Source organism: Desmodus rotundus, chromosome 5, assembly GCF_022682495.2.
Source record: "Desmodus rotundus isolate HL8 chromosome 5, HLdesRot8A.1, whole genome shotgun sequence".
In the NCBI taxonomy this organism is placed as follows: Eukaryota; Metazoa; Chordata; class Mammalia; order Chiroptera; family Phyllostomidae; genus Desmodus; species Desmodus rotundus.
The window spans coordinates 163380129-163391321 of record NC_071391.1 but is presented as its reverse complement, the minus strand read 5'-3'; the positions used below and the strand labels follow the sequence as shown (position 1 = coordinate 163391321).

The 11193-nt window shown below is 53.7% G+C and overlaps 1 protein-coding gene and 1 pseudogene across 2 annotated transcripts; both read right to left on the bottom strand.

Moving 5' to 3' along the window:
• Positions 1-205: 205 nt before the first annotated feature.
• Positions 206-7832, bottom strand: ODC1 (ornithine decarboxylase 1). 2 transcript variants are annotated; one of them, XM_053925107.2, is made up of 12 exons: positions 7552-7832; positions 5311-5443; positions 5086-5219; positions 4636-4809; positions 4323-4495; positions 3951-4085; positions 3742-3823; positions 3477-3560; positions 2527-2689; positions 2332-2444; positions 2028-2242; positions 206-1246 (listed from the first exon to the last, which is right to left on the bottom strand). In XM_053925107.2, the coding sequence occupies exons 3-12, from the start codon at positions 5185-5187 to the stop codon at positions 1102-1104; spliced, it is 1386 nt and encodes a 461-aa protein (XP_053781082.1). In that variant the 5' UTR covers positions 5188-5219; positions 5311-5443; positions 7552-7832; the 3' UTR covers positions 206-1101. The 2 variants fall into 2 exon arrangements, with proteins under 2 accessions (XP_053781082.1, XP_053781083.1); XM_053925108.2 differs by having other exon boundaries at positions 5311-5423.
• On the bottom strand, positions 6078-6207 carry LOC112298180 (small nucleolar RNA SNORA42/SNORA80 family; annotated as a pseudogene).
• Positions 7833-11193: the final 3361 nt, after the last annotated feature.

Below are 11193 nucleotides of genomic sequence, written 5' to 3'. Positions count from 1 at the left end.
CACAGCGCCCCCATCTACACACACCTCTCAGAAGCAGGTCAGTGTGCTGCTGTGACTGGCGGCCACTAGTGTCTTCCTAGAGTGACACCTGGCTTTAACGTGGCCTTTCTCACTGCTGCTTCTGCAGGGAATCGAAATTCCCACTTTGGGGGTCAGGTAGCATGAGAGCGGGGGTCAAGGAAAAAGGTAAACATCTACACACACAGTAATTTGTTGCTTAATTTATTAAAATGACTGCCAAATGCTGTACTACATTCCCAACTTGTAACTATGCAACTTATCCTGGGAGTGGGGTCCGGGCAGGAAGGCAGAGTCCCCGGTCTCTGCAGGCAGGTCGCCAAAGGCCTGGTGTGCCTTCCCTGGGCACCGGCTGGGACAGGTGCAGGCAGGTGGGTTAACAGGGGCTTTGGGCCACCTCTGTGGATATTTGGGACAGGCTGAGCCACTACGGTGGACACTAGCCACTGTCAGCAGCAGGGGATACGGGCTTTTCATGCGTCCTTTTTCTTCTACCAGCATGGGACCAGACCTGCTCCTCATGAGAACCCCCAGCCAACTGTACACAGGAGCCATGTGCTGGAGATAAACAGGCTGAGCAGGAAGAGGGCATGCCCATGGGATTTCTAAGTAACAAGCACCATGGACTCCTCAGTCCTCTGGGACAATTTTCTCAGCCTTTGGGGAAACAAAAACATTAATTCCCACTTGTAAAAATACATGCAAGGCGAGCCACGTGGAATGGTCACACTGAAAATATCCCAGTGCCTAATTTTCAAGGTACTTTATTTTTAAAACAGGTCACAACACCGAGCTTCTGGCCCGTTAACGCCAACGTACAAGCTACAAATGCTTGCTTGGCAGCTGAGGGGCGCTCTTTAGTAGCATTTGAAAATGGAGTAAAAATCTGTATAAAACAAGTAATCAAATAGTTTCCATAGGAACACAGTAAGTGTGACCCCAACTCCTAGCCTTCCGTAACGTTCTGTCTGTGCCACCCTACTTACAAAGACATTTCAAAACTAGCAATAATTTAGGTAAGTGGTCCCCTCCAATCCCGTAATTTTCAAGCTACCCTCACAGTAACAGCTACAAGAACGGCATCTACACATTAATACGAGCCGGAGCACAGGCTGCTGGGTGGCGCTCCATCCCACTCTCCCAGGCGCAGGACACCGGCAGAGTGCTCGCGTCCTGCTCCTCCACGGCGGGCAGGACGTCGTGGCTCTGGACTTGCTGCATCAGTTGCCTGAGGGAGAGAAGCGGCACATTCAGAAACCCCGAGTCGCCCGCACTGGTCGGCCTCCAGTCACCTATTCACAAGCCCATTCCCCTCCTTGGCTTCTGGGCCCTGAGGCGGCAACGCCATACTTCTCAAACAAGCATGTCTTCAGAGCGGTCTTTTCGGTCACGAGGAAACCACGGGACACGTGCGTCACACAGCAGTCTCACTGCACAGAAATACCCCAGCCGGCCTTTTCTGAAATGTTACGCACCACGCAAGGTCGCAAAATCCTGATCTCTATGATTGGAGAGATGTTTCCATCCATTTGTATTTTCCAAATTTTCTAGAGCATATATCCTTAACGTGGGGAGTATATCTTGAAAAAAACCCACTGTATTTAACTCTAAACCAATTTCTTTCAATTAGATTAAAATAAGAGCAAACATAAATCGAAGAAGATACCTATTTTTTTTTTTTTAAATTTCAGAGTATTTTTATTAAAGCTGGGGACAGTGAAACTGGGCAGGCTGAGGATGGAAGCAGCATCCTGGGGGCTGCTCTGACTCCCTAGAAACCCTGTGGCAAAGAAATGAGCCCGGGCGGGGTCACTCTGGCTCACTGGAAAGTCAGAGGCCTTGGAGACAGATCCAGGGGTCAGCTGAGGACGAGCTGCTGGCGCCCGCTGCTCCCTGGTTGGGAGCCCGGGAGGGAAGAGAGTGCAGGGACTGGTGTGGGTGTGCTCTTGGGAGGGAGGGTGCCAAGGCGTCTATTCTTATCAGGCCCGTACACGCGAGCTTCCACTAACCATGCCGGCCCCGGCATCACGTAGTAGACGGTCGGCCTCTGGAACCCATTGAAGGTAGAAGCAGCAGCGACGGTGTAAGCACCCATGTTCTCGAAGAGCATCCAGTCCCCCACATGCATCTCGGGCAAGGCGCAGCGCTCTACGATGCGGTCGAGGCCGTCACACGTTGGACCCCATATGCTGGATGAGTAATACTTCTCATCCGGTTTAGGCCTCTACATTTGAGAGGGAGAAATACACCTCATTACACCTGTTTTGACTGATCACCTCACCTCTCATATACAGTGTAATAATGGGAAGGTACCTTTTGCAGAAGGGGCTTCACGTGCGCGTGATCGTAGAGGATGCAGTTAAACGATCCGTACACTCCATCGTTCACATAATACATAAAGGTCTTCTCACTCGACTCATCTTCATCTAGAAAGCAGACCGGTCTCAATCACCACCTTTCCTACCAGCTTCCAGGGGCACACGCAGTGACTCCGCGCTTCGCACCTACCGTCAGAGCCTGTTTGTTCCTTTAACACCAGTTTTTTGGCAATGATGTTGACTGCGAGCGTGAACGCTGATGCAACGTAGTATCTGCCCGGCTCCGCCATGACTGTCACTCCCGAGTCAGGTGGGAAATACTTGTCTAGGGCCGGGTTGATGACACTGGTGATCTATGGAGACAGACAGGAAGGCATGAGCCACCACCAGCCAAAGGTCCCATCATTGAGCAACAGTAAAAAAACCAAACACCTTCCTGAAAGCCAGCCCGTGCAGCCCCGTGGTGCCACCAGAGTCCCCTCTGGATACCCCGTCTATCCTTTCTAAGATGCTACGGGTACAGCTGTATCAAATAGGACAAAATCAATCTATTACCATTAACCGAGGTATCAAAGTGCCTAAAAATACTCTTATCCAGCAAAACATGTGCCACCGGGATGAAACTATTCTGTCAACCTCATGTAATTTTAATAAAACTAACCTTTAATGGCTTAACCTCCTAAGTGACTAAACAGTGTTTCAAAGTGAGGAAATACAAATTCTAACAAAGCACATGTGGTATAAAGATGTATCGCAAGTCTTCCAATTATGCCACTTTGTGCCAATGTTGCCGTCGGGACTGAACTCTGTTCATGCCGTCAGCCTGTGGGGAAACCGGCTGTCGGAAGCCATTCCATTTCCAGCAGGACCTGCCACAGCATGGGCCACGTGCTCATCCCCACGGCCGCGCTTCTCCACGACTTTTTAGGAAAACCAACTCATATTTTACTTTAGAAAACCAAAGGCTATTTATTAAACTCAATTTTAAATAGCACAAGTCACTCAAAAGATCACACTGAGACATTTATTTTCATGTTGGTACAGTCCCTTCTGGTATCAACTAAAACACTTAAGTTTGAAAGTAGTGCACTAAGGGACCTGCTAAAACAGCTACTCCAATACAGTGCTGCTATGAATTACCTCTTCAAATTTAAGCTTTGCATCCTCAGATCCAGGAAAGCCACCACCAATATCCAGCAGATTCATGTGGAAACCAACCTCAGCCTGGAGTCAAGAAAATTACGTTAATGCAACAGCCAGACGTGTGTCAAGTCATGAAAAATGAGCACAGCAGGCGGGTTGAGGCCTCTGCAAAGGGGGCGACGTCTCCAAGAGGTTGGTCCTGGAACTGGGACGAGCTCCTGCCAGCCCTGCCGCACCCCCAGGGCAGTTTCCTTATACTCACCCCCATGTCGAAGACACAGCGGGCATCGGAGATGGCCTGCACGAAGGCCTCAGGGTCACTGCAGCCGCTGCCCACATGGAAGCTGGAGTGGTGAGGAGAATACACTATGTCTGATTATTTCTGAAGATAATTATTCACAGTGGGAAAAGCGCTGAAAAACCTGCATGGTCTAACATTATTTGAGCCTCTACCTCCACACCAAACCTCACCTGACACCAATGACGTCAACATTGAGCTCTTTTGCCCGCTCCAAGAGCAGCCTGCTGGTCTTGAGAGTGGCACCAAATTTAACACTGAGACGACAGACTGCTTTGGAATCATCAGTGGCGATCCGCAAAACCAACCTAGAACCAAGAAGAATGCATAAAATTCACGGGACAGAAGGTCACAGACGCAGCTGAAATACAGAGAGAACTCCTGTTTCAGTCCAAGAGGGCTTCACTAATCAAGGGGGGTCACACCGCTTCCTCCTTTGCCTCTGGCCCAGTGCAGCACAGACAAGTCCAAGGACCGGAAATTCAGTCTGTCTGACAACACCCAGCTCCCATGTCCGCCCCGCCCTCCGGTGGAGGGGGACTCACTTGGCCTTTGGATGTGCCCTGGCCACTTTCATCAACTCGACTTCACTATCGAAAGTCATCATCTGGACTCCATTATTGGCAGCATATTTAATCTGAGACACTTGTTTACAAGGATTTGCATAGATGATCCTCTCTGGAGGCACCCCGAGACTCTGCACCAACTGTATTTCCATCTGAAAGAGAGGTGTTACACTATACATATGTAGCTAACAAGTGAAAGAACCAGAGAAACACACAAGTTGTAGACCACGCACCCCCAGCATCTACTGCCACAGACACACAACTGAGGCTGCAGAGCCTGCGTTCTGCTCACCTTGCTGGCACAGTCAAACCCTGTCCCGATGGCTGCGAGAGTTTTCACTATGGCTCTGCTGTCATTGCACTTGACCGCATAAAAAGGGGTGACCCGAGGAAGAGCTTTCAACCACCTCCGATGTTTCTTCAGAATGTCTCCCAGGTCCGCGACGTAGAAGGCATCCTTATCATCCTGCAGGCAGAGCGGCCACGGGGAACTTAGGAGCAGCCCTGCACTGTCCAACCTCGGCCTCCCTTCTCTCTCCTGCTGTTCACAACAGACCCTCTCAGCCCCGTCATGGCCACCAATGTCACTGTGATGGCTGGGCCACCCATAGCCAGTTAAACGCTAAATTCCTGAATAAGCCCCGCCAAGTCCCACTGCACTCCCTCAGATCCCACTGAGGTCCCAACTCAGCTGCTCAGCGCTGTCAAAGTGGCCCTGCAGGCACGAACTCAATACACGTACAGAAGAAGAAACTTCATTAATTTTTTGGTCCAGGATGTCCTTGGCAGTAAAGCCTTCATCGAGGAAATGGCAGCCAAACTCTTCATCACTAAAGCTGTTCATGGTTTCTGGATGTTCGTCTGAGACTCCACAAACTGCAAACAGGGTGGAGAAATTCATTCAGAAGCCTTAGCGATACTTAGTAATTCTTAAAAAGATTAACGTGCAACAGCCACGAATACTTACAAGGAAAACTAAGGTGGAATTTAAAGGATTTATTGCCAAGCTCTTCACAAAGGCAGCTCTCCAGGAATCCCAAGTCCTGCGGAAGATGGGCCTTCTGTCACTGCAGCACCGTCCTGTTCACACAGGCGTCCTCCTTAGGAACGAAAAAGGCATCAAACGGAGAAGCCGGCCCTCACCCGCCAGCCTAGGAAGCAGGGCTTCTCAGGCCCTGCCCAGCTGGCCCTGTGGGTTTGGGAATCCCACAGCCCCTGGGTGCAAGTCACGTGAATCCTATCAACCTCTACCGCACCAGAGGACATGAAATTCAACACATCCAATCTTTTTGAAAGCAGCAAATTCCATACATAGCACTCTACATCTCAACAAGCACTTTGGATTACACAGAATTTTAGTAACTAATAGGCAACGTGGAAATGTCTAGGGCTCTCAATTTACTGAGTGCTCTTAAGTCTCCTGAGGTTTTTATGAGCTAATGTTATTTTCATACTGGCATGTAGTTTTAAAATCTTCACCGAAACCACCGTTCTAGGAGTCCCAACAGGCACTGTAACGCTCACTTAGCTGTAAGTGCTATAGTCAAATGAGAGTAATTTTTGGCATACTTTACGAGTAACAAAAACAAGCAAGTGTGAACGACTCATGAATAAGCAGAAAGCTCCTCACAATCAAGCACTGTCCTTGGCCTTGGTAAAGCGTGACAGTGGTGAATGTCAGTTATCTTAAACTCATTTAAACCTACCTAACCCCTGCTGGGCGCGGTACTTTTCCACTGTGCGGCCCGCTTCAGTGCCTGCAGCCCACAGACGAGGCCCGGCAATGGTTCCGGGCCAGGGTGCTCTGGCACGGGGCACTATGAGAGGCCCAGGGCACGGGCCTGCCGCAAATCCAGGCCCATGCGTGGTGGAACTTGCTTCAAGACTCGACCGAACGTGACTTTTGGCACTGTCGACCTCCTAAATCCCCCCAACCCCGGAGGCAGGCAGTGGACCAAGGCCAGACGATCCACTTTGTCCACATAAACAACCCTCAGCAGCCTGAAGTGGAGACAGGCTGGATCTTTTTTTTTAAATCCTCACTCCGAGGACTCCCCTCCCCTTCCCCCTAGAGAGAAAGGAAAAGAGGAAGGGAGAGCTCGCACGGGCCCGGAACCCAGCCCGGAACCTTTGGCCGCGGGACACGGCTGGGGTCACCCGGGCCCGCCCCGCAGGGCGCTCTCCCGTCTGTCTCGGTGAGGATGTGTGTGCATAACCGGCGGCAGAGACGTTTCACCCAGGGACACCTCCCGGGTTCTGCACAGGAAGTTCCTTAAAAGGGTCGATCGATTAGCACAACGCAGCACTTTCCTGCTGTGAACGTCTGCTGCCAGGTGGGTCACCTTACGAGACACGGGCCGATTTAAACGGGAACTGAAAACATTTCACAAGTGAACTCAATTCTTCCCGATTTCAGGGGTGAATCACGCCGACAATCTTCGCCCTTCCCGGCATTTCGAATAGGGGCGGCCCCCCGCACTTGCCCCAGTCATTCAGGACCCTCAGGCACCATCGGCCTTTTCGGGACACCTCGGGGTGGGCTGTAACCCCGTCCCTAAACTGGGTTCCCATGCCGGGCGTCTCTTAAACACTCCAGAACTCCTGAAACGGGCAATTCCAAGCCGGGGCCGGCCAAGCTTTTATTGCCACAGCCGCTGCGTGGCTGTCGTGGCGCTGGCGACTCCTGCGGGGTCCGTGTCGGGTCCTCGCTCTGTCCGCAGAGGGAGAAGCCCTGACACAGACGTCGGGGACAGCAAGCCAGAACGGCAACCGTAACCCCGTAACCGCGAGCGAGCGACCGGAGCCCCAGACCTGCACGGGCTCGTCCCGCCTCTGCTGCACCTGCTACCCGGCTTGCCACGTGGGCTTTTAAAAAAAGCAGCGGTTAAAGGAACCACCGGCTTTCCCAACGGCTTCCGGCTGAGCCGCAGCCCCACGTCAGTGGTGCCGGGCAGGCGAGACGTGGGGACAGGGGACCCGGGCTGAGCGGGCTGCGACGCGAGGAGGAACAGGGGCCAACCCTCGCCTTCCCGGGGGAAACCGGCGCCCCGAAGGCAGCTGCTCACCAAGGTCAGGGGCTGGCGGCTCTGCGACCACGTGCCCCTCGAAGCGCTGAGCGCGGGTGGGTTCGCGGCCTCCGGCCGGGCGCGCAAGGACACGTGGCCGACCCCCCTCCTGCCTCCCCACCTCTCGCTCGTGCCCCTCTCACCTCGCGGCGCAGAGGAGCCTCAAGCCGACCCCATGGAGAGGCCGCCGCAGCTGCCGAGCGCACAGAACCGCCGACCGCCCCCGTCAGCGCCCGCCCGGCCGCCGGCCCGCCGCCTCGCTCCCTCCCGCGGAGGACTGCCGGCCCGAAGTGGCGCCGGAGCGCTGGGAGAGGAGAGGCGGCGGCGGAGGCTGAGGGGACTGACAAAGCCCGACGCGCCGCTGCTCCGCTACTTATAGCGCCGCGCGTGTCGTCATGGAGACGCACCAGCTCAAACCAGCCGCGATCGGTTCCGTCCGGGCGTCTTGCGAGGGAGGGGGCGGAGCGCGGCGGCGGCTGCCAACCGGGACCCGGCGGAGGGGCGGGGGGCGCGGGCAGCTTAACGTCAGCGCCTGCGAGCACCGCCCATCCGCCCCCGGCCTCTCGCCCCTCCATCCCTGCGGCAGGTCCGCGCACGCGCACGGCGCCGCAGGCACCTCCCCCACCTCGGGCCTCCTGTCGTCGGCCCTGCGGCGGGCTCGCGCACGCGCACGCTGCTGCAGCCTCGCCGCGGGCGCTGGGCCCGGGCCCTGGGCTGGTCCCTCCGCCTTGGGACTCGAGCCGCTGCGGCAGAATTGCTAGCCCGGCCGCTGCACCCGTGCCACGCAACACTGTTCTTCCACTTGACATTACGTGCCGCGTGTCCTTGGGCAGAGAAAGAAATCGGGTGAGAGCGGGCCACGTGGACCCCAGCACCTCCATTTCTGTAAAAGGGGCTTGGAAATGGTTGTGGTGCCGCTCTACTCTACCAGGAGCGGAGCAGAGACGCTGACAGAGGAGGGGTGTGCAGAGGGGCACCCCGCAAGTCACCTGTGTCCTGAATCCTGTCGAACACAGTGGTGTCTTCCACCAGTGGACGCTTGAGGACCAACGTGCGGTTTTACTAAGACAGGAGACTCGTGCAAGCACGTAATGGGACAATGGGGTAGGAGGGAATGGGTCCCAAGCTACCAAGCGGTTCCACCGCTCTGTGCCATATGGATGGCCCTCGTCAGTGACTAGACACCTTTCGGGGCAGCTGTGATCGGCACCTGGCACGTTTGAGAGTTATGTTAAGTCCCAACACACCAACGAGGTCCACGCAGCGAATACATATGCCAACGGCCTGGTAGGAAATTGGTTGTCCCTAAGAGCAGAGCCAGTGCCTCCAGTGTTAGGACAAGAGTCTCCTGATCTGGGCCATTCTTACTAAATGTTCTTTTTGGTAGATGTTACAATGTAGCACAGTATTTTGCAGACCAGTCTTAAACAGGACAAGTTTGACAGGGACCCAACATAGCCAACTACAGAGAAATCAACATGTAATTCAGGGAGGCAGAGCTTTGGCTGTGTTGGCTTTCCTTGCTGCTGGTAAATAAAACTGCATCCCGACAACCCCCCCCCCCCCCCGCCACTTTTTGAATAGAGCACCCCAGGTGGTGAACCCCTTGAGTTCCAGTAACATGGTCTTGAGTTAGGTAAAATAGTTGGAGTACTGCACCTCTTTGGGGTGGGCACCACCCCACTGCTGGCCCCAGGAATGGGCTGAAGAAATTTAGGACTTTCTTCCCCCACCCCCATTTTTTTCATTCCTTCCCTTAAAGATGAAACCCAACAGACAATTATGTTCCACTCTAGGGTGTGGGTTGCAACCAACCTGAGGGCTAGGGGTAAGAGTTAGAGAACATGTAAAACTGGGTTTGGCCAAGCTGTGGATGCAGGGGAGCCTGGAGGAGCTCCGTGCTGTAGCCCGGCCCTCGTCCCAACTCGCTGGGTGATTTTGAGTAAATTACCTCCCTTCCCTGGGCCCCAGAGGAGGCCAGAGTAGCACAAGGGGTTTACAGCTACCAAAGCCTGTGAGGTTTTGAAAAAACCTTTGTGCCTCCAAGCAAAGTGGGTGAAGAGTTGTTGAATGAATGAATGAATGAATGAATGAGTGATCCAATTTCCTGGAGGCCAAGAACCAGGGATTCTGGTGAGGGAGAGGGCAGTTATCTCCACCCTAGTACACTGATTTCCCAGGCCAGGGGCTGGGATTAACAAACCCGTCACAGGACATCGTTAGAGCCCTGGGTGCTCAAGGGGACCGCTTTGACTCCCTGTGAGCACCTTGGGATTTGTTCCCCTTCTGCCAGGAAAACATTTTGTTCCAATAACACAGAGTTTTCCTTGCACTCTGGAAGTCCCCATGTCCAGTGCCACGGCCAGGAGGCCAGCACTGTCCGCACTACCGCTTGTTCTGGCTCATCAACCAGGTGCTGCCAGGCAACACTTTCCCGCTATGTGGCCTCCTCCCAGCAGAGGGGACATGGTGTCTCAGCATGTGGGATCCTGGGAGCAGCCTGGCATGGAGGGGAGGACAGCTAGCCCCTGTCCTGCCGGCAGCTTACTGCTCTGTGACCTTGACCACCTCCCTGACCTGTGAGCCTCTGCTTCTCCAGCCATCAGGGGCAGAACTTGGGCCCGATCTGGGGTCCCTGTCAGCTTTGTTCTGTGATTATATTTCACATTTAGAAATATAAGCTGGAATATAGAGTTTGGTTCTTAATTCAGGAACTAGGGGTCTGTCTGATTCACCCCAAACATGTAAACTCCTGCCTACACGCTGCAGTTTGCTCTGGGGAGGCCAGGCCATGCCCAGAGGACCCATCTGACGCAGATGGGGAAACAGAGGCAAGGGAAGGAGGCAGAGCTGCTCCCTCGCGTGCCGGCCCTGCTGCTGGCAGGCAAACCACCGGAGAGGCCCTAGGCCTTGGGTCTCGGAGTAGCAGGGCCTGAGTCACTGAATCCGGTTACTAAACTGGATTTGGGATATAAACCTCTGGTGACTAAACCTGGCCTGCAAATGCCCGGTGTTAATGCCTTTCTGCATATTTTCGGTGGACTTTGTCCTTTCCCTTACTACATTTGCCTAAGCGAGACAGCAACAGTGGAAGGTGCCCCTAACAGTAGAAGTTGCCTTTATGTGGAGATGAGGCTTTTGTATTTGGTACAGACGCAGGAAAGGAAGCGAACAAAAACATCGAAGCACATTGGACATTGCCAATCAGATCCGCATCCTTACTCACCCCACCTAAGTTCTGGGACCAACTCCAGTTTTGTCCCGCTACTCTCAGCAGCCAGCTCATGAGGAAGCCCTGGGCACCCCTCCCCTCCCTGGGTTCCACAGGGTCCTCCTGGGAAACGCTCTGTGGCTTGATTGGACTGGGTTGAAAACTGAGGCTCTTGTAGTCTGACCTGCTAAGAATCTGACTTCGTTTACAAAGAGAGCTCTGTACAGATGCGCTAACAACCACATTTTTGGGCCCGAAAATGAGGACGCACGTCTGGTAAAGGAGGTGCTTTCTGATTATTTACACACAGAAGGGCTTCTAAAGGCACATGGTGACTACAAATTTAAGGAGTCGTGTATACTGGAAATTGCAAAGTGACAGAAACGATGAAAACAAGCATTTACAAAAATGGGTTTGTGTTCCGTCCATGGTCATATTGTGCACCGAATTTTTTTCCCAGAAGCATAGTAAGAGTTCACTGTGGAGTGAGGCTCATAGCATCCAGCCCCCCGGGGACTTTGGGGGGTTAGGACCTACCCTGGGAGAGTGGTGGAACTCAGGACCCCTGGGTAAG

Excerpts from the sequence above, each read along its gene's own strand:
- ODC1 (XM_053925107.2), bottom strand. The coding sequence starts at position 5,187 with ATGAACAGCTTTAGTGATGAAGAGTTTGGCTGCCATTTCCTCGATGAA. Across the intron at positions 3,824-3,950 it reads GTTGACGTCATTGGTGTCAG|CTTCCATGTGGGCAGCGGCT; the intron begins GTGAGGTTTGGT and ends TCACCACTCCAG. Across the intron at positions 2,690-3,476 it reads CAAAGCTTAAATTTGAAGAG|ATCACCAGTGTCATCAACCC; the intron begins GTAATTCATAGC and ends CTGTCTCCATAG.